Genomic DNA, 17,923 nt, shown 5'->3' with positions numbered 1-17,923 from the left:
TGGCTGTGAGACCTTGTGTAAACAGGTGTGTGTGTGTGTGTGTGTGTGTGTGTAGTCCAATCAGTTAAATTGATCTCAGCAGGTGTCACTCAGCAAGAACCAGGACGTTCTGATGTAGCTTTTCAAAATTAAAGCTCTTCAAAATCTCATTCATGAGACAATTTGTCTAATTTCAGATTTGATTTTAGAGGAAATGGTGCATAGTTACAAAATCATTTCACCTCAGGTTGATAGTAGACCACCTCAATGTGTCACTCAGAGAGAACCAGGTCATTCTGATGTAGCTTTTCAAAATAAAAGCCCTTTAAAATCGCATGCATGAGCTAACTTCAAATCACATTCATGAGACAATTTGTCTAATTTTAGATTAGATTTTAGAGGAATTGGTGCATAGTTACAAAATCATTCGTACAAACAAACAGGACTCTCACTCAGGAGACGGATGTTCGTGTCTCGTGTGAAATCACATTTTTAAGAAGTCAGTCGTTGGTAAAGTATAACGTATACGGAGATGTCGGTGGCTAGAATCCCAAACGATTGACCACCGGTGCCCTAAATAATCTTTTGTGCAAACGCTCATATAGATGATTATTGTTATGTAAATAAAACCATACGGCCATCTTTGCATATGTGTAATGTCATCGTCCATACGAGTGTATATATTTGTATTTGTGTATAAAATGTATGTGTATTTGGCCACACCAATTTCAAATATTAAACATATTCAGTATTTACGATCCAATATAATGTACTAAATGAACATCATGCTGTATTGAAGACTGTAAACTAGAGATTGAGACCATAAACTCATGTTTACAATGTTTACTGAGGGAATAAATCAAGAGAGAAGTAGAGTCATTTTAGACTAGACTTCTATACAACCAGAGGAGTCGCCCCCTGCTGGACACTAGAGAGAATGCAGCTTTAACACATGAAGCTTTGAAGAACCGGAGGTTGCCGCCTGGTTAAGATATGAAAAATCGCCAAAAAGCTTGTAACCATGTGACTGTGGTGTAGTAGAGATTGTATTAACACTTCTTCATAAAAGTGGGTGTTCATTTGTGAAGTTTAGCTAGCCAACTAGCTATGTAGCTAGCGTAGCGTTAATGCTACGCTAGCTACATAATATTAAGCAGAACAAAGTTGCCAATCGTCTGTTGATAGCAACGATCTTTCCTACAAGAGTGTGTGGATGAAGCATCAAGTTGTTTTTTCTACGCTTCGTAACGTTACTAAAGTTGATTGAGTTTAGCTACAAACGAACGCTCTGACCGCTTTAATGTGAATACTCCTATCGTATTTATATGGTTGGACTACAAAAAAAATACACCATCCCTGCAGCACTTTATATAATGTTATGGACTAAACTCGTGACAGCCGTTCAGCAAGCTTTGAAACCTGTTTCAGTAATTAACTTTGAAGTTACGATGTAATTATTACCGATAGAAATGAAGGTTGAAACTAAACAAATACACCAAAACTATCCTTTATTTTTGCTTAAAACATCTGGTGAAATTACACTCAGGGAATATAATATTATATTGTGGTGGGAACACTGGTCTCCTGGGAACTCTTCAAGCACCAAAGCTGGTGTGAGAGCCGGAGGTGGTTTGTGGTTTTCATCGAGGAGGCAGACTTCACTGTGCTTCAAAACAAGTCTAGATTTCTCTGTGAACCTCCTGAAAGTCTTCCAGGCAGAATCCCCCAAAGAGGCGGCATCACAGGAGGAAGGGGAGGAGGAAGGAGGAGGAGGAAGGAGGAAGGACTGATGTCAGTAGGACTTCTTCCAGGACCGGAGGTACAGCTGGAAGGGGACAAGGGGGTTTCTGTTCTTCAGACTCGGGTGGAAAATATCAAAATCTGCCCTCCTCACTCGCTGCAGGTAGTCCTCCAACACCACCTGCAGCACACAACACCACAGAAGAAGAGTCTGCTTTAAAAGCACAAAGATGAGCGGCTAATCGTCTGTAACGAGTGTGGAATCAGCTGGCTAACTACTTTACTCTTCTATCGTTTGGTTGTCATATTCTACTGTATATTTTCATATCTTTAAACAATGTCTTTATACTTCAGTTTATCCCTTTGAGCTCATCTCAGTTTCATGAGAGAAGTTTCACAAAATAAAACTACAATTAATCTGCAAGACATTTCTCTCTATATTTGTCTCCTCGGCGAGGTTTAAATAAAGCTTTGTGTGTTAAAGTAAGAGAGCTGCAGACCAGCTTCCTCTCTGTGGTTCCTGCATCCCAACGCTCACATGTTCACATGTTCACGCTGCTGCACTGCAGAGAACCAACTGCAGCGTGAACATGTGAATTCCACCTTCAGAGATTCCTCAGCATGTTTATGGACGTATGGCTCGTCACAAAGGAAACTCATTTACTGCAAACTGAAATTAGTAATCTGTGTTTTTTTTTTATCAGCAGAAAACTACCTCTGAAAGACCATGAGTAGTTTTATTATGCTCTGTCTTATACACAAATATAAATGTGTTTTTAAATAAGCAGCATTGTGTTTTAATACGTTGTGAAGCATTGAGGGGGATCAGAAATGGAACGTGATATTAATAATAGTGATGTTTCCCTGCTGTCTAAAGGAAGTTTCAACTTGGACTAAAAGTCAGAAAACACCCAGAAAAAAGGTCAAAATTGAGCTATAAGATGAAACATTGTCCGAAAAAACTATTTAAATCAGTATTTTAAATGCTGCCTGAAATCAATACGTCTCTAGAGTCAATGAACAGAGGCCCTAAATCGTCCCCTGCTTTATGGTGTGTTTGACTCTAAATGTTCCATAATGTACTAAATGAACATCATGCTGTATTGAAGAAGACTGTAAACTAGAGATTGAGACCATAAACTCATGTTTACAATGTTTACTGAGGGAATAAATCAAGAGAGAAGTAGAGTCATTTTAGACTAGACTTCTATACAACCAGAGGAGTCGCCCCCTGGTGGACACTAGAGAGAATGCAGCTTTAACACGTGAAGCTCTGAACACCTTCAGTCCTCAGACGACATTAGCTTTGAGATCGTCTGTGTTTTTTTACTACTACTCACTTTCTCTTATTGGGCTCTTTGAGACTCACCGTCTGGAGGAAGGCCAGATTGGCAGCTTTTGGGACGTTGTTGCTAAATGATCGCGCCTGAAGGAGAGAGAGAGAAAAAAACAAAGTAGGTTAATGCCACACTGAGCCATTTCCAAGACACCATTTGTGCATGAAAACATGTGCATTTTCCCTCCTTATTTCTAGAGATCTCACATCCACACAGAAACACGTTGAATCTCTTTGTCTTTGTGCTTTTATTAGAAAACACCAACACTAGTTAAGTAAGAGGACTTCAACCCTCTGAACCTCAAAGCAGTATCGGGGGGGTTCTTTCCTGCCGTCACATCTTTCTCTCTGTGGTCTTGATTTTCAAAATAAAAGTCCTGCTCCTCTATAGAAACAGAACCCTCATGACTAGAAGTAGAGAGAACTAGAACAAGTCTTTAGTGCAGAATAACACAGTTATGATGACGTCAATCATTAAAAAGAAACAAACATGTCTTGTCATTTCATTTTATTATCATTATGATGTAGATTTAAATGCACAGGAGCGTCAGATGTCCTAATGTCCTCCTCTCTCCGTCTTTCTAATTTAAACTGTCAGGAGACGACTTCATAAAAGACAATAACAGCATTGAGGAGGAAGTAAATACTAGTTTACTCTGTATAACCCCAGTTAGAGATGATTTAATTGGCGTAAACAAGGTTCAAATAAAACAGAAATGCTGATGAGTGTTTGGGCAGCGAGGCGGCTTAATGAAAAAAACCCTCAGAGAGAAGAGAAATCAATTAAGGGCAGTAAGTGGAGGCTAATCAATCTCAAAACCAATTAGCCCCAATCTCATCACAGCTGCATTAGTGAGGCGACGCTAAAACCAAAAGACACTTCCGTGACGTTTTCTCTCTATATTTAATAACCGCTCTGTAAACATGTCAGAGCACCAACTGGGTGAAAATTCAAACTGAGCCATTAACCTCCATTAAAAAAGAACCACCAATAAGCCTCGCTGTTGTTCCTTCATCACCATCAACACACTTTACCTTTTTATTCTGACTTCCTGAATCCGTCAAAACAAACCCTCACTCGAGCGCCAAATGTAGATTCATCCACCGCTGAAAATAGTCCCAAAACAAACGCTCTATTTCCTCCTGATTGTTTGATTAAAACCACAATGAGCAGTTTATTCAGGAAATTACAGAGAACTTTAACAAATATTAACCTGTTTTAACGTCTTCAGTAGGAACCAATGGGCTTGGAGCGGAGAGCCACAGACAGGAAGTCACATTTTTTTAGTAGTCCAACAGGAAGTTAGTGTCACTGGTTCCCTCTACAAAAAAAGACAATGGAGTCTTCCATTTTGGATTATGTAATCTTAATATTCACGTGACTTCACCTTAGTCTATAAAGGAACTCCACCACGGTCACGTGACTTCACGTTAGTCTGTAAAGGAACTCCACCACGGTCACGTGACTTCACGTTAGTCTGTAAAGAAACTCCACCACGGTCACGTGACTTCATGTTAGTCTATAAAGGAACTCCACCACGGTCACGTGACTTCACGTTAGTCTATAAAGGAACTCCACCACGGTCACGTGACTTCATGTTAGTCTATGAAGGAACTCCACCACGGTCACGTGACTTCATGTTAGTCTATGAAGGAACTCCACCACGGTCACATGACTTCACGTTAGTCTATAAAGGAACTCCACCACGGTCACGTGACTTCATGTTAGTCTAAAGGAACTCCACCACGGTCACGTGACTTCATGTTAGTCTGTAAAGGAACTCCACCACGGTCACGTGACTTCACGTTAGTCTATAAAGGAACTCCACCACGGTCACGTGACTTCATGTTAGTCTAAAGGAACTCCACCACGGTCACATGACTTCACGTTAGTCTGTAAAGGAACTCCACCACGGTCACGTGACTTCACGTTAGTCTATAAAGGAACTCCACCACGGTCACATGACTTCACGTTAGTCTATAAAGGAACTCCACCACGGTCACGTGACTTCACGTTAGTCTATAAAGGAACTCCACCACGGTCACATGACTTTATGTTAGTCTATAAAGGAACTCCACCACGGTCACGTGACTTCACGTTAGTCTGTAAAGAAACTCCACCACGGACACGTGACTTCATGTTAGTCTATAAAGGAACTCCACCACGGTCACGTGACTTCACGTTAGTCTATAAAGGAACTCCACCACGGTCACGTGACTTCATGTTAGTCTATGAAGGAACTCCACCACGGTCACGTGACTTCACGTTAGTCTATAAAGGAACTCCACCACGGTCACGTGACTTCATGTTAGTCTAAAGGAACTCCACCACGGTCACGTGACTTCATGTTAGTCTGTAAAGGAACTCCACCACGGTCACGTGACTTCACGTTAGTCTATAAAGGAACTCCACCACGGTCACGTGACTTCATGTTAGTCTAAAGGAACTCCACCACGGTCACATGACTTCACGTTAGTCTGTAAAGGAACTCCACCACGGTCACGTGACTTCACGTTAGTCTATAAAGGAACTCCACCACGGTCACGTGACTTCACGTTAGTCTATAAAGGAACTCCACCACGGTCACATGACTTCACGTTAGTCTATAAAGGAACTCCACCACGGTCACGTGACTTCACGTTAGTCTATAAAGGAATTCCACCACGGTCACGTGACTTCACTTCTCTCCAGGAATCATTTCCTGTTTTTTTAGGGCTTGTTAGGGTTTTTGGTCTTTCACTGGGTTAGGGTCTGGACGTTGGTTCTGGGTACATACGTGTTGTAGATGTACGTGAGCCTGACTGGCGATGTCGTACACAACGTCCCGGACGTTCTGCTCCCGGCTGCCTCGGATGAAGTCCTCTTGAGAAGCTCCGTGCTGCAGAAAACACGGGAACACAAATACTTAAAAACAGCAACGCTGATCTCTCTTTTACTTTGTAAACATTTGACTTCACTCTTCCTACGGGATGGATAATGTTTCCTCTTTATACGGCTTCCTGGGGTTGGAATGAATGAATGAAGAAGAAGACGGCCTTGGATAAAAAATGTCTTCAGTAAGTGGTACGCTTTTCTTTCTGCTGACCCTGGAAAAATATGTCTTGTATTTTAATTATTTATTGAATATAATTATACAAGGGCATATTAATGAAATGTACACAAACACTGAATATATAATGAAATGGATCCCAGTAATCGGCATCAGTTTCTTTTGAATATGCGAGGAAATAAAATCAGAAGACGTTTAATCTCGTGTTTCTTCTTCAGTGATGAGCGAGTCGCCCCGCACGAGGAGAACGTGCGCTGAATGGTTCCTGTGTGGGAGTGCAGGCCGTTTCCTGTGTGTGAACAGCGCCCCCTTCAGGCAGCAGAGAGAAGGTGAGGCAAGGGAGAAGCGTGCTCAGCCGGCCTCGTCATCCTCCAGCTGAACAGCCTGCGTGCTTCATGCAGCGACCTAAATACATCTGCACTGTGAACACGCAGCAGTTTGTGGTTCTCTGTGTGGGACAGATGGTTGTGTGTGTGTGTGTGTGTGTGTGTGTGTGTGTGTCTTATGTCATGTTTGGGAACAGAATTCAGTCTTTCAACCCCAGTGGAGTGAATTGAGAGCTCAGCTAGTTTGAGCTCTCTCTCAGAACACAGAAGAGTTGTAGTTTCGTGTGACTTTGGTGTTTTGAAGCGTTAGTTTGGATTCTGTGAATCTGAACTAACGCTTTTCAACATGATGTAACCGTCACATGAATAATATATGTTTTCATTACGACTCGTATCTTCACAGATTGTATATATATATATATATATATATATATATACATACAAACAGATTCTTTTGATAGTAGAATAAACAGATTTGACTTCCTCACACATCCAAAAGAAAGATGCTGATCACTGTGACAAATGACACCTGCAGTGTCAGTATACACTTTATTATCATAATTATATTGAATACATCATTTAATCATTTCATATTACTAGCAGTACATGTTTGAACTGACTGTAAAGACTCTTTGTTCCCACACTAACGCTGGGTATCGGGCCTCAATGCTTTCTGGGTAACGACCGAAATGACCCCACCGCATCAAGTGTCTGAAGCACTGAATGTCTTCTTCACTCATCATTTGATTTGATCATTTCTGACTTTATCCTATATGCTATTGAGGAAACGTTCCGTATTTAACTCAAGCTCATTATATCCTCCTCAGAGGAAGACATTGTTTGGGGGACAGCCGGGTGTGTTCACCTCAGAGCACCGTGAACAACCCTCTCCGCGTCTTTGAACCTTTGAACCTTTGATCATGTGATCCGTGGACTCACCAGCATGCAGACGTCCATGGGAAGGTAGACTTTGCGTCGGCTGCCGTGATACGGAGTCGCCCTCAGACACGTCACGATCCCCTGAGCTTTACCGATGTGGCTCGCTGCGTGGTCGGCGTGGACGTTTTTCAACCCTGCACAAAAGCAACAAACATGTTGGCAGCCTCACTTTCTCCAGTTTGGTTTGAAAAGAATAAAACGTTCTCACCAAGTCCCACCACTGATCTCCACCCTCACCTACTGGCTCTTAAAGTTTTGGCCGTCGCCATCTTGGTTTTTTGGACCTCATCTTCACCAGCCACAATTATTTTGTTGGGAAACGATGTTTTATTTGTTACAGTTTGCTGGTGTCCTACAATTTACTTGAAGAGCTAGATCTACAACCATCTGGAAAATGCAGTTACTTCTTGTAACTGTGACTAATAACGTCACAACCAGTAGGAAGGATCCAGTGAACCACAGACCTAACGGAGAGGACGTGGGTTACAGTTACTCACTCACCCAAACACTCCAGCAGCAGGTAAATCAAAGAGGACTGCGTGTTCTCCGAGTACGTCTCCAGCTCCTGCAGGTTCCTGTAGGCTCGGTCGTCCAGATCCTTTTCCTGGTGAAACAGGAAGTACTGAGAATATACTTGGAGCACAGTCGTTCTCAGTGGCCCTCCAATGAAACACTAAACTAAAAATGCAAACGTTGATTTGTAGAAACATGCTCCCGTCAGCATAACCGCATGCTGCAGCGAGAGACTGCTGCTCTCAATGTGAAGGTCTCACTCTCTCTGTGATGATCCTCAGCAGCCATCTCTTTGTCAGGTAATGTTTCCTCACCGCCTGCAAAACATCATCCACACTGTTGCTGAGCTGAAGTGTTCAAAGGCCCTAACAAGCTTTGCTTCATCTGACGTACTCTTCTGCCGTCCGCAGGTTGATATTTACCCTCCACAGCTCGGCGCTGACCGGCTGGTTCGGAGGCTCGTCTCTGTAGATTTCTTCGACGGCCGCCTTCCAGAACTGCATTCGCATCAAACCGATGGTCTTCTGGGAAACCGAGTCCTTCACCTTGTGGAGAAACAAATGCAGGAAAGAAATTGCTCGACGAGCCAAAAGCAATCCCAGAAACAGGAGCAGCAGCAGAAGTGATGGTGGAGGTGGTGAAGTGGTAACAGCAGTATTACTCATTCCTCCTCCAGCCTCGCTGTTGGACTACCTGCCTGTGCCAGCTCCACATTGAAGGCTCTCAGAGCCAAAGAGGAGCGCCGCGCCTCCTCTGGGAGGAGCAGCGAGGACACGTAGCCGTCATAGTCTCTGGACCTGAGGAGGAGGAGGAGGACAGCCAGAGGAGGTGCAGTTGATGACATTCTTCTAAAGTTAAAGTTCATTCTGTATTTTCAAAACGTCACATCAAAAAACTCAGTACTTTGCCAGTTTTTACTTTTACCATTATTTTGTTCAGGTGTACACGAGTACATACAATATTTGTGTTTTTGGACAGACAGATACTTAATTAATCCTGCAAGGAGACATTTATGGTGCCGGTAAATAAAATAACAGAGTAAAATATTAAATATAAAATGCACAATGAAATAGAATACTATTAAATTAACTAACAAACAGTAGTGCAAAGATTTAACCAAACAACAGAGTGATGGTGTTAAAAAAAAAAACGTTTAACGCTTCACGTCATAATGTGCTGTGACGTCATTTAACAGGAGCGCTGTATCTCTTTAAACTAGCTACTGGACACAGCGTGACGTATCTGGCTGCAATGCTAACTGTTGTTAGCGTTAGCTAGCAGGACCCACCTCACCAGCTCCATGCAGTACGTTTGAGAGTCGCTTGTCGCGCTGCTCGCGGCTCTCGCGCCCCGAACATCCGCCGCTCGTTGGAGACAAACGCTGCTGGGTGAAATGTGTCTGTGAAGAGCGCGATACAGCGACGTGTTGCTGCTTAACCAGCCATGTTTAGCTCTGATTCCAGCGGCCATGTTTCCACCTTCAACTTTCACCCTTTGTGTCGCAATAATAACATTCCCCCGCGCAACCAACGCCGACGGGATTTAAAGTCCGCTTCTTTTGAATTTAACGAGAGCTGCTGAGAATACATACCGATGAGTTTAAAATCATGTGTGGACATTCAGGGAACTGAACACGGTTATATACAAGAATACCAACCGTAAATGTGGTTGTTTTTATGTTAAAATCACACAAAGTAGCAGGTCACAGACGTGATCCGCATCCGTCACAATACCGGAAATACAACCATACTGCCTCCAAAATAAGAGTAGCAAATATTCTACTAGCAGCTCACACGGATCTGTTGCAAAAATAAATATAAATTCTGTTGTTGTATTTTATTTCCTTTGGATCTCTTGTAAAAGAGACCAAGATAACAGACTAGTTATCGCAGTAACTTAATATCTAGCGTCTGTCTTTTTATTTTGAAAAACTACTTGAAAGCGCTACTGTGTTTTTTTTTTAAATATTTAAAATCCAATCCATGCAGGACGGATCTATGTGTGATGTAAATGTATTTCTTTTAGTTTTATTATTTGGGCATTTTTCTCCTCTGCTGTTTCTTTTTTTATTTCACTGAATTTTTAAGATCTTGACATAAAGACATGAGCCCATAATGTTTACCACCATATATATATATATATATATATATATATATATATATATATATATATATATATATATATATATATATATATATATATATATATATATATATATATATATATATATATATATATATATATATATATATGGACAAGAATTTTGAATTTTTTTAAGTGCACATCTTTTCAGCAAATATGCAACCCTAAATGTATTTATTTCCCAAAAGGAGTCAGATAAACCTGTGATTGTGAGATGGAGAAACAATGGTTCTTAACTCCATGTCTTACATTGAGAAGAACACTCTCCAGAGGTGCCGTTTTAGGTTTCTCCCTTGTTCGTTCAGCAGTGTAATATGTGGCTTTTTAAATTCTTTTTGCCTTTGTGTTTGCAGATGAACTCAGACCACTGGTTGTGTGTCGTTTTCATGCAAAAAAAAGAAAAGGAAAATGTACAATGAGTTAGTTTCGATAAATCTTGTATTCTGCACTTTTACCCAATAATGTATCTGTGTTCTAAAAGAAATAATTCATCAAAAAACAATTGATTGTAAGATGACAATTGAAAGTGCAATAAAAATGTATTCACATGTAGGTCAGTGTACTGTAGAAGCCATTTTGTTTTGTCCGTTTTAAAGCATTTAAATCTAATAACATCGACTAATTTGATTAAATGCATTTGCAGCTAAACCTGGTCAAAATAAAACTTAAACTAAAAACGTTAACAGTTGTGTTCACTTCTTTTCCCAGATTATATATTGCCCCTCTAAAATTTGACTTTACCAAACTTCCAGATTGATTCCATGATAGTGTCACATTGTCCAGTCTGGTAAAAGGAGAACTACATTCATTTTAATTTTTTTTAACCACCACCGGTCTGCTTGCATGAGACACCACCCTATCCCTCCCTTGGGCCATAGTGAATACCAGACTCTACCATAATAAGAACCTCGGCCTGTTTTTTTTTTTTTTTTAAAAGCACAAATCACACTTTCCATGAGTAACTGTGAGACCTGTAAATAGTATACTGAAAACACTGGACGCTGTAAAAGTAATTTAGTAGTTAAGCTACCTGCAACAATTTAAAATGTTGGAGTAGTTTGCCAGTTCTGTTGAACACCACTGCCCCCAAGTGACAAAAGTGAGCAAAATCTCTGCCGTCAAACTATGTTAAATGAAACTCATTTAATTTACAATGTGTGTAACCCATCTAAGATAAAAGTTAAATGTAACTTAAGAGTATTAAAAAGAGACAACATTTAATTCAATGAAAAAAACCCTTTATTTTTAGACATTAAAATGCCACAGATCAATAAGAGGAATGCATGTCTGTTTAATACTCTTCTCCTTCATCATCGTCTCCGACACTGTCGGCTCCAACCTCCTCGTAATCCTTCTCCAGAGCTGCCATGTCCTCTCTGGCCTCAGAGAACTCTCCCTCCTCCATCCCCTCACCCACATACCAGTGAACAAACGCACGCTTAGCGTACATCAGGTCAAACTTGTGGTCAAGCCGAGCCCAGGCCTCTGCGATAGCGGTGGTGTTGCTCAGCATGCACACGGCCCTCTGGACCTTGGCCAGGTCTCCACCAGGAACTGCAGTTGGAGGCTGGTAGTTGATGCCAACCTTGAAACCAGTGGGGCACCAGTCCACGAACTGGATGGAGCGCTTGGTTTTGATGGTGGCGATGGCAGCATTCACGTCTTTGGGCACCACATCACCGCGATACAAAAGGCAGCAAGCCATGTATTTACCGCGACGAGGGTCACATTTCACGAATTGATTGGCTGGTTCAAAGCAGGCGTTGGTGATTTCTGACACCGTTAGCTGCTCATGGTAAGCTTTCTCAGCGGAGATGACGGGGGCGTAGGTGGCCAGAGGGAAGTGGATACGGGGATATGGCACCAAGTTGGTCTGGAACTCCGTCAGATCAACATTGAGGGCGCCATCGAAACGAAGGGAAGCAGTGATGGAGGACACGATCTGACTGATCAGCCTGTTCAGGTTGGTGTAAGAGGGACGCTCGATATCGAGGTTCCTACAGCAGATGTCGTAGATGGCCTCGTTATCCACCATGAAGGCACAGTCGGAGTGCTCCAGGGTGGTGTGGGTGGTCAGGATGGAGTTGTAGGGCTCCACCACAGCGGTGGACACCTGGGGAGCTGGGTAGATGGAGAACTCCAGCTTGGACTTCTTGCCGTAGCTGAGAGACAGACGCTCCATCAGCAGAGAGGTGAAACCAGAGCCGGTGCCACCTCCGAAGCTGTGGAAAACCAGGAAGCCCTGAAGGCCAGTGCACTGGTCCGACTGAAGAAAGAGAGGGAGAGACAGTGATTACATACGATATTAGAGCAGGGCGATATGGCCAAAATCTTCTATACCAATATAGGTCATTTCATATCTCGATAATGGTATAGTATAGTGGCTAATTCAACATATAAATAAATAAAATAGTCTATATGAAAAAGTCAGATGGTAAGCCTATTTTTGTATACACCTTTGTGAAATAAATACTTGACAAACATTGACATTTTTTTGTTTTGATCTCAATAGCAAGGTGCTTTCTAGAAAAAAAGAGAAAGAAATCAGCACCATGTTTTCTAGTCCAGAGTAACAGGGTAGCTTGTCTTGAAATTGGGCCCCTATGTTCATGCAATAAGCTCCAGTAATGAAATTACAGTCACACAAACAGTATTGGTCTGGAGGCAGACATCTGAGAGATCTTAAAAACCTGGACAAATTACAGCAAATTATCCTGCATGCCAAGATACTAGTAGAAGCAAGTCAGCAAATGTGTTGTAACCTGGATGATATGACCCCTTAAATTCACCATTAGAATCTTAGTTATGGGTATTTCCTGATCAATTCTTTAGAATTATACATTGTTCCAGGCATTCAGCCATATCAGGAAGGCACTTCTCCCGCTTTGAATTTACCCACCAGTTTGCGGATCCTGTCCAGCACTATGTCGATGAGCTCTTTGCCGATGGTGTAGTGTCCACGGGCATAATTGTTGGCAGCATCCTCCTTACCAGTGATCAGCTGCTCAGGGTGGAACAGCTGGCGGTAAGTCCCACTGCGCACCTCATCTGAAGAGACAAAAACAGACGTTGACTCCCTTATAAACACACAGACTTTAGTTATCAAATTAATGTTCAGTTATAAGTGATGACACTTACCGATGACGGTGGGCTCCAGGTCGACAAAAATTGCTCTTGGGACGTGTTTTCCGGCTCCGGTCTCACTGAAGAAGGTGTTGAAGGAATTGTCTCCTCCTCCCGTGGACTTTACACTGGGCATCTGTCCGTCCGGCTGGATCCCATGTTCCAGGCAGTAAAGCTCCCAGCAGGCATTTCCAATCTGGACGCCGGCTTGACCTATGTGCACCGAGATACACTCACGCTGGACGACAACGATTTGTAACATTTACCACTAAATATGTCCAGACATTTCCATCTTTAACCATGTCTAATTAGATACTTGAGATCGCCACAAAAGCTAAAAAAATAAATAAAAAATATATCACAACATCATGACCAGGGGCCTGTTGTTCGAAAGTAGAATAAAGACATCCAGGACAAGTGGGAAAGCCAGGTTGGACAAAGTCTCATAAGTTCATCCTGGCTTAATTGGTTGTTCGAACGCCGAGCCAGGCTGAGGAGGGGCGGCTTTGTCAAGCCAGGTCTAACTAATTCGAGTAAGTGCGCGGCCACGGCTTTCTTCAGTAGACCACAGAGATGGATCACAGATTCACTGATGAGACGTCAGGCGTGGACACTTTCCTCCGATGAACAGCGGATCTGAATGCTGACGTAAGGTGACACACCTCTCATAAAATGAAGCACCGCTGCCGTCTTGAAGTTTGGAGACGGACTGATTAAATGAGTCGTGTAATTAATTTCAAGCACCTTTGCAAGTGCAGCCATTTCTAATGACTGTAATGACTGCAATAACATCAGATTTGAGCTGGCAAACAATATCAAGGGTGTTTATTTACAATGACGAACACACGAATAGGCCCCAATTATGAAAAAGAACTATCGTAATAGGCTAACTTTATTTCTTTTTTTTTAAAATTTGATCATATTTTGTTTTATTTCTTTTTTTAAAATAATAATTTAGCCTACGTGTTTGTTTAAAAACGAGGCCAATGCGTAGCCTTCATCATAACATGGACCGACTGTATGAAACACATTCATTTCTGACTCCAAAGATAAGACAACAGAATCAACTAAGCTTGGCATTTAGCCTGGTCTGGAGCAGGCTAGCTGCAGACAATAAATCACCATGGTAACTTGACCAGGATAAAGTTATCCAGCTTTCTAACAACCGACTGCTAAAGGCTAAATTCAGCCAGGATAACCAACATATCCTGGCTTAATCCCTTATCTAGGTTTCGAACAACAGGCCCCTAGTCATGCAACATATAAGACAAATAGCTTATTATCTACAAAATATCATCTTGAAAATATGTATATTTTATATTATACATTTTGCACCGATTTATCGGCCAAATATCGGCCGGTAATCGCCTGCCATCGGCCAATCTACGGCAATATTTATCTGTTGCGTTGCATACATTCAGCACCGGCTAACTGTAGTCTCGGTTCTTTGAGGTCGGTCTCGTGCAATAACTAACTACAGAAGACTGGCTGAACAGACTCTGGCGTGACGGCAGGTGGCGCGCGACCCGTGCACGTCTGGTTTGTTTACAAACAAAACGCGAAAGAAGAAGTAGACCACGTGAAGCTTCGTCTCTACGAAAGATAAACAACGGGAACATTGTTACGACTTAATGAAAAGGAAATGTTAACTAAAGCTAAACGTTCGGTAATGAACGTTATCTAATACCGATAAATAGCTTACATTGAAAATTAATTGACAAAATCTGGGCTGTGAATGTGGTTAAATCATAAGAAAAAACGTCACATTGTTCCACTCACCATGTTTCCCGACGCTGTGTCGAAAGAGGTTGAAATAAGAAAGAAGAGGACGATAAACTCTCACAGCTGCGTTTCAATGAGTGCTGAGCGAGAGGCTGTCACGCGTGTCCGCGCGGTGAGGAACTTTATACTTCTCTTCCTGGAAGGTAAACAGTGGTTCAATCCGATTGGCCGAGAGTCACAGGAGTTTCTTTTCTATTGGTTAAACGGAACCACTCGTCTTCACTACAGGTGTTACCAATAGGTCAGTCATGACGGCTGTTTTTCCAAAACTTTATTCTGTCTCAACTTTTATGAAAACAAAAAGGCAGAGCTCAATTCCTGGTCAACATAACAGATAACTACGAATAGCAAACATGCAATTATGACGAAAAAATATGAGAGATAAATAAACATCATCCTGCCTATTGTGTTTTCGATTTGAATGCAATAAAAGTAAATTACATGATACTATCAAAGAATGTTAACATTTACATATTTTACTTAAGAAAGGTAACAATACCACAATGTATAAATACAAGTACAACTCCTGAATTCAAAATGTTACTGAAGTAAATGTATAAAAAAGTATCAAACAAATGTCCCCTTGCGGGACGAATACATATCTATCTATCTATCTATCTATCTATCTATCTATCTATCTATCTATCTATCTATCTATCTATCTCTCTCTCTCTCTCTCTCTCTATCTCTCTCTCTCTCTATCTATCTATCTATCTATCTATCTATCTATCTATCTATCTATCTATCTATCTATCTATCTCTCTCTCTCTCTCTCTCTCTATCTCTCTCTCTCTCTCTCTCTCTCTCGCTCTCTATCTATCTATCTATCTATCTATCTATCTATCTATCTATCTATCTCTCTCTCTCTCTCTCTCTCTATCTATCTATCTATCTATCTAATTTGTTTTCATACAATTTAGACGATTGTAATACAATGTAAAAGTTATTTACACTTTGTTTGTTTTACCCAGATTTTGAATTTTTTTTTGAATTTTTTTGAATTTTTTTTCATATTCATAAATACATGCATAAATGGACTTTTTTGGACGGTAAATGCTACAGCAGACCCGAATTTGGGTCCGTCGGGCTTAACAAGAGCCTCGGGTTGAATCTGGTGATATGGACTATAGAGTACTGTAATCTTATTAGTTGGCAGTATTTATAACACAGGATATTAATAGGATCTGTTATTGTTATTGTTGTAGTTGGGTTGACCGGTGTTTTGTATAAATTATGTCGGGGGGAAGATTGTGAACGCAGACTGGAGGAAGCGAGCTCCGTTCAGTGGACTCAGGAGAGCACAGTTTGCCGGCGATTGTTCAGCCACGGATCCGAAGCAGGCCTTTAAGGGATTATCAGGCTGGAGTCTTCGCTGGGAACGGCACAGAGGGCCACCATCGGGACGAGCTGTGGTGAGGTAGCGCGGGTTCGGTGGACACAGGGACCGCCATTTTAGTTTTGTTGTTTGTATGCCGAGTGAATTTTGAGTTATATTAATATATTGTTTGACATTTACCTGGCAGTGTGGTTTCTTTGGTGTCTGGTGTGGTCTATCCTTATAGGGAATAATAGGGAGGTCATAGTCAGCGTGTTTTTCTACCTTCCACCAGGTTATTCAGGCAGATATAGACTCTGTAAACCAACCAATTCAGATCCGCCCGTGCCCTTAATTTTAGCGTTTGTACTTTCCCTTTTTAGGTTTATATAATTAGGTGAATTGTTACAACCTGACCCCATACATTAGAGGCTAATTATGAGAGATTAGAGTAAACAGGGATTTTCAACAAAACCACCATTCAAACATATGCACTTTATACCAAAACCATGAGTCCAATCAATAAAATATGGGTACCATAAGAGAGGCAAGACTCTGCTGAACGCTCTGAAGCTTTTTCACTGCGGTTTAATGTCAGATCAGCAACACTAAATATGTTCTACACAGACGTGAAATACAGTACCTATTATATGGAAAGAAAGGACATATAATAAAAGTGTCTGTAAATATTACAGTGTGTGCAGGAATGAGATCCCAGAGGCAGCTTGTACTTCTTGTCACGGTTAAGAAGCGCATCATGTTTATTTCATTTGAATTGTTTTTCTGTTTCCTAGCTTCCTTTGCAGCTTTATTCATACCTTGTACTCATTTTAAGTGTCACCAAACTATCCAAATATATAAATATAGCTGCAATTTGGTGAGGTGCGTTTTTGGGCTTATTTTGAAATATACCTTTTTTTATTAAAACTCTTTTAAGAGACCTCTTAAGTTCTACGGTGCTGTTCAGAGTCTCTGTCTTACAAATCACATGAGTGTGAATATTACTATTCATTCACAGAGAAGATATATAACCACGTTTACTCAAGTACTATACTTAAGTACACATTTCATGGAAACCCTCAACATGGAGTGAAGGTGTGCATCACTGTGTGGGTTTTTGTTCATCTTCATCACAGAGAAAAGCTGCTCACACAGGTATGTGCTTCCAAACATGCAGAGGAACTAAACAAGGAATAAATAACAGAATGTATTTAAACTAATGCTTCAGTCGTTCCTTTTCTTTTTTTGGTGTCATGCTGGTTTGAGGGTGGTTTGGGCCTCATCTTGTGATTCAGCTTCATTTATAAAACACCCTGATGTCGTTAAACTTGATGTACCAGACTGGATAGAGTTATTCTTTGACTTTTTTTTCGACTTTTCGACATATTGTACTATGACTTATATTTAGATTTTTTCGACATACTATACGATGACTTCTCTACATAATGTAGTGTAAAGCCTGGAGGATAAAATATAGGTTAATGTGGTATATGTGGAGATTTTTTGATGTTTATGAAATATTGTCAGTCTATTGGCTGATCCACTCTCCGGAGCAGAAGGTGGCGCTAATGCACCAATAAGCTGGATGCAGGTTTTTCTTGCATTCAGTGAATATCAGCTTCATTCACTAAATCAAAGAAAATAAAATCTCTTTAATGCAGTATTCATCTTGAGGAGA

General features: G+C 41.2%; 2 protein-coding genes across 10 annotated transcripts; both read right to left on the bottom strand.

The window, feature by feature from the left end:
- Positions 1–1,466: 1,466 nt before the first annotated feature.
- ndufaf6 (NADH:ubiquinone oxidoreductase complex assembly factor 6) lies at positions 1,467–9,557 on the bottom strand. 7 transcript variants are annotated; one of them, XM_068729889.1, is made up of 9 exons: positions 9,172–9,554; positions 8,577–8,680; positions 8,277–8,428; positions 8,144–8,200; positions 7,872–7,974; positions 7,371–7,504; positions 5,833–5,934; positions 3,060–3,145; positions 1,467–1,804 (listed from the first exon to the last, which is right to left on the bottom strand). In XM_068729889.1, the coding sequence occupies exons 1-9, from the start codon at positions 9,351–9,353 to the stop codon at positions 1,648–1,650; spliced, it is 1,077 nt and encodes a 358-aa protein (XP_068585990.1). In that variant the 5' UTR covers positions 9,354–9,554; the 3' UTR covers positions 1,467–1,647. The 7 variants fall into 7 exon arrangements, with proteins under 7 accessions (XP_068585990.1, XP_068585991.1, XP_068585995.1 ...); XM_068729890.1 differs by having other exon boundaries at positions 8,306–8,428; positions 8,581–8,680; positions 9,172–9,551; XM_068729894.1 differs by having other exon boundaries at positions 1,682–1,804; positions 3,089–3,145; positions 9,172–9,557.
- Positions 9,558–11,249: 1,692 nt separating this feature from the next.
- LOC137887095 (tubulin alpha-1C chain-like) lies at positions 11,250–15,026 on the bottom strand. Of its 3 annotated transcripts, none has more exons than XM_068729884.1 (4): positions 14,928–15,026; positions 13,164–13,386; positions 12,925–13,073; positions 11,250–12,291 (listed from the first exon to the last, which is right to left on the bottom strand). In XM_068729884.1, exons 1-4 carry the CDS (start codon positions 14,928–14,930, stop codon positions 11,317–11,319), a joined length of 1,350 nt encoding a protein of 449 aa, XP_068585985.1. In that variant the 5' UTR covers positions 14,931–15,026; the 3' UTR covers positions 11,250–11,316. The 3 variants fall into 3 exon arrangements, with proteins under 3 accessions (XP_068585985.1, XP_068585986.1, XP_068585984.1); XM_068729885.1 differs by having other exon boundaries at positions 13,164–13,361; XM_068729883.1 differs by lacking the exon at positions 14,928–15,026 and having other exon boundaries at positions 13,164–13,410.
- Between the last annotated feature and the right edge of the window lie 2,897 nt (positions 15,027–17,923).

This window comes from Cebidichthys violaceus, unplaced genomic scaffold (genome assembly GCF_023349555.1).
Source record: "Cebidichthys violaceus isolate CVI_PGR_0920_01 unplaced genomic scaffold, fCebVio1.0.p SCAF_48, whole genome shotgun sequence".
NCBI lineage: Eukaryota > Metazoa > Chordata > Actinopteri > Perciformes > Stichaeidae > Cebidichthys > Cebidichthys violaceus.
The sequence above is the reverse complement of the archived record's forward strand: the minus strand, read 5'-3'. Positions and strand labels throughout refer to the sequence as shown.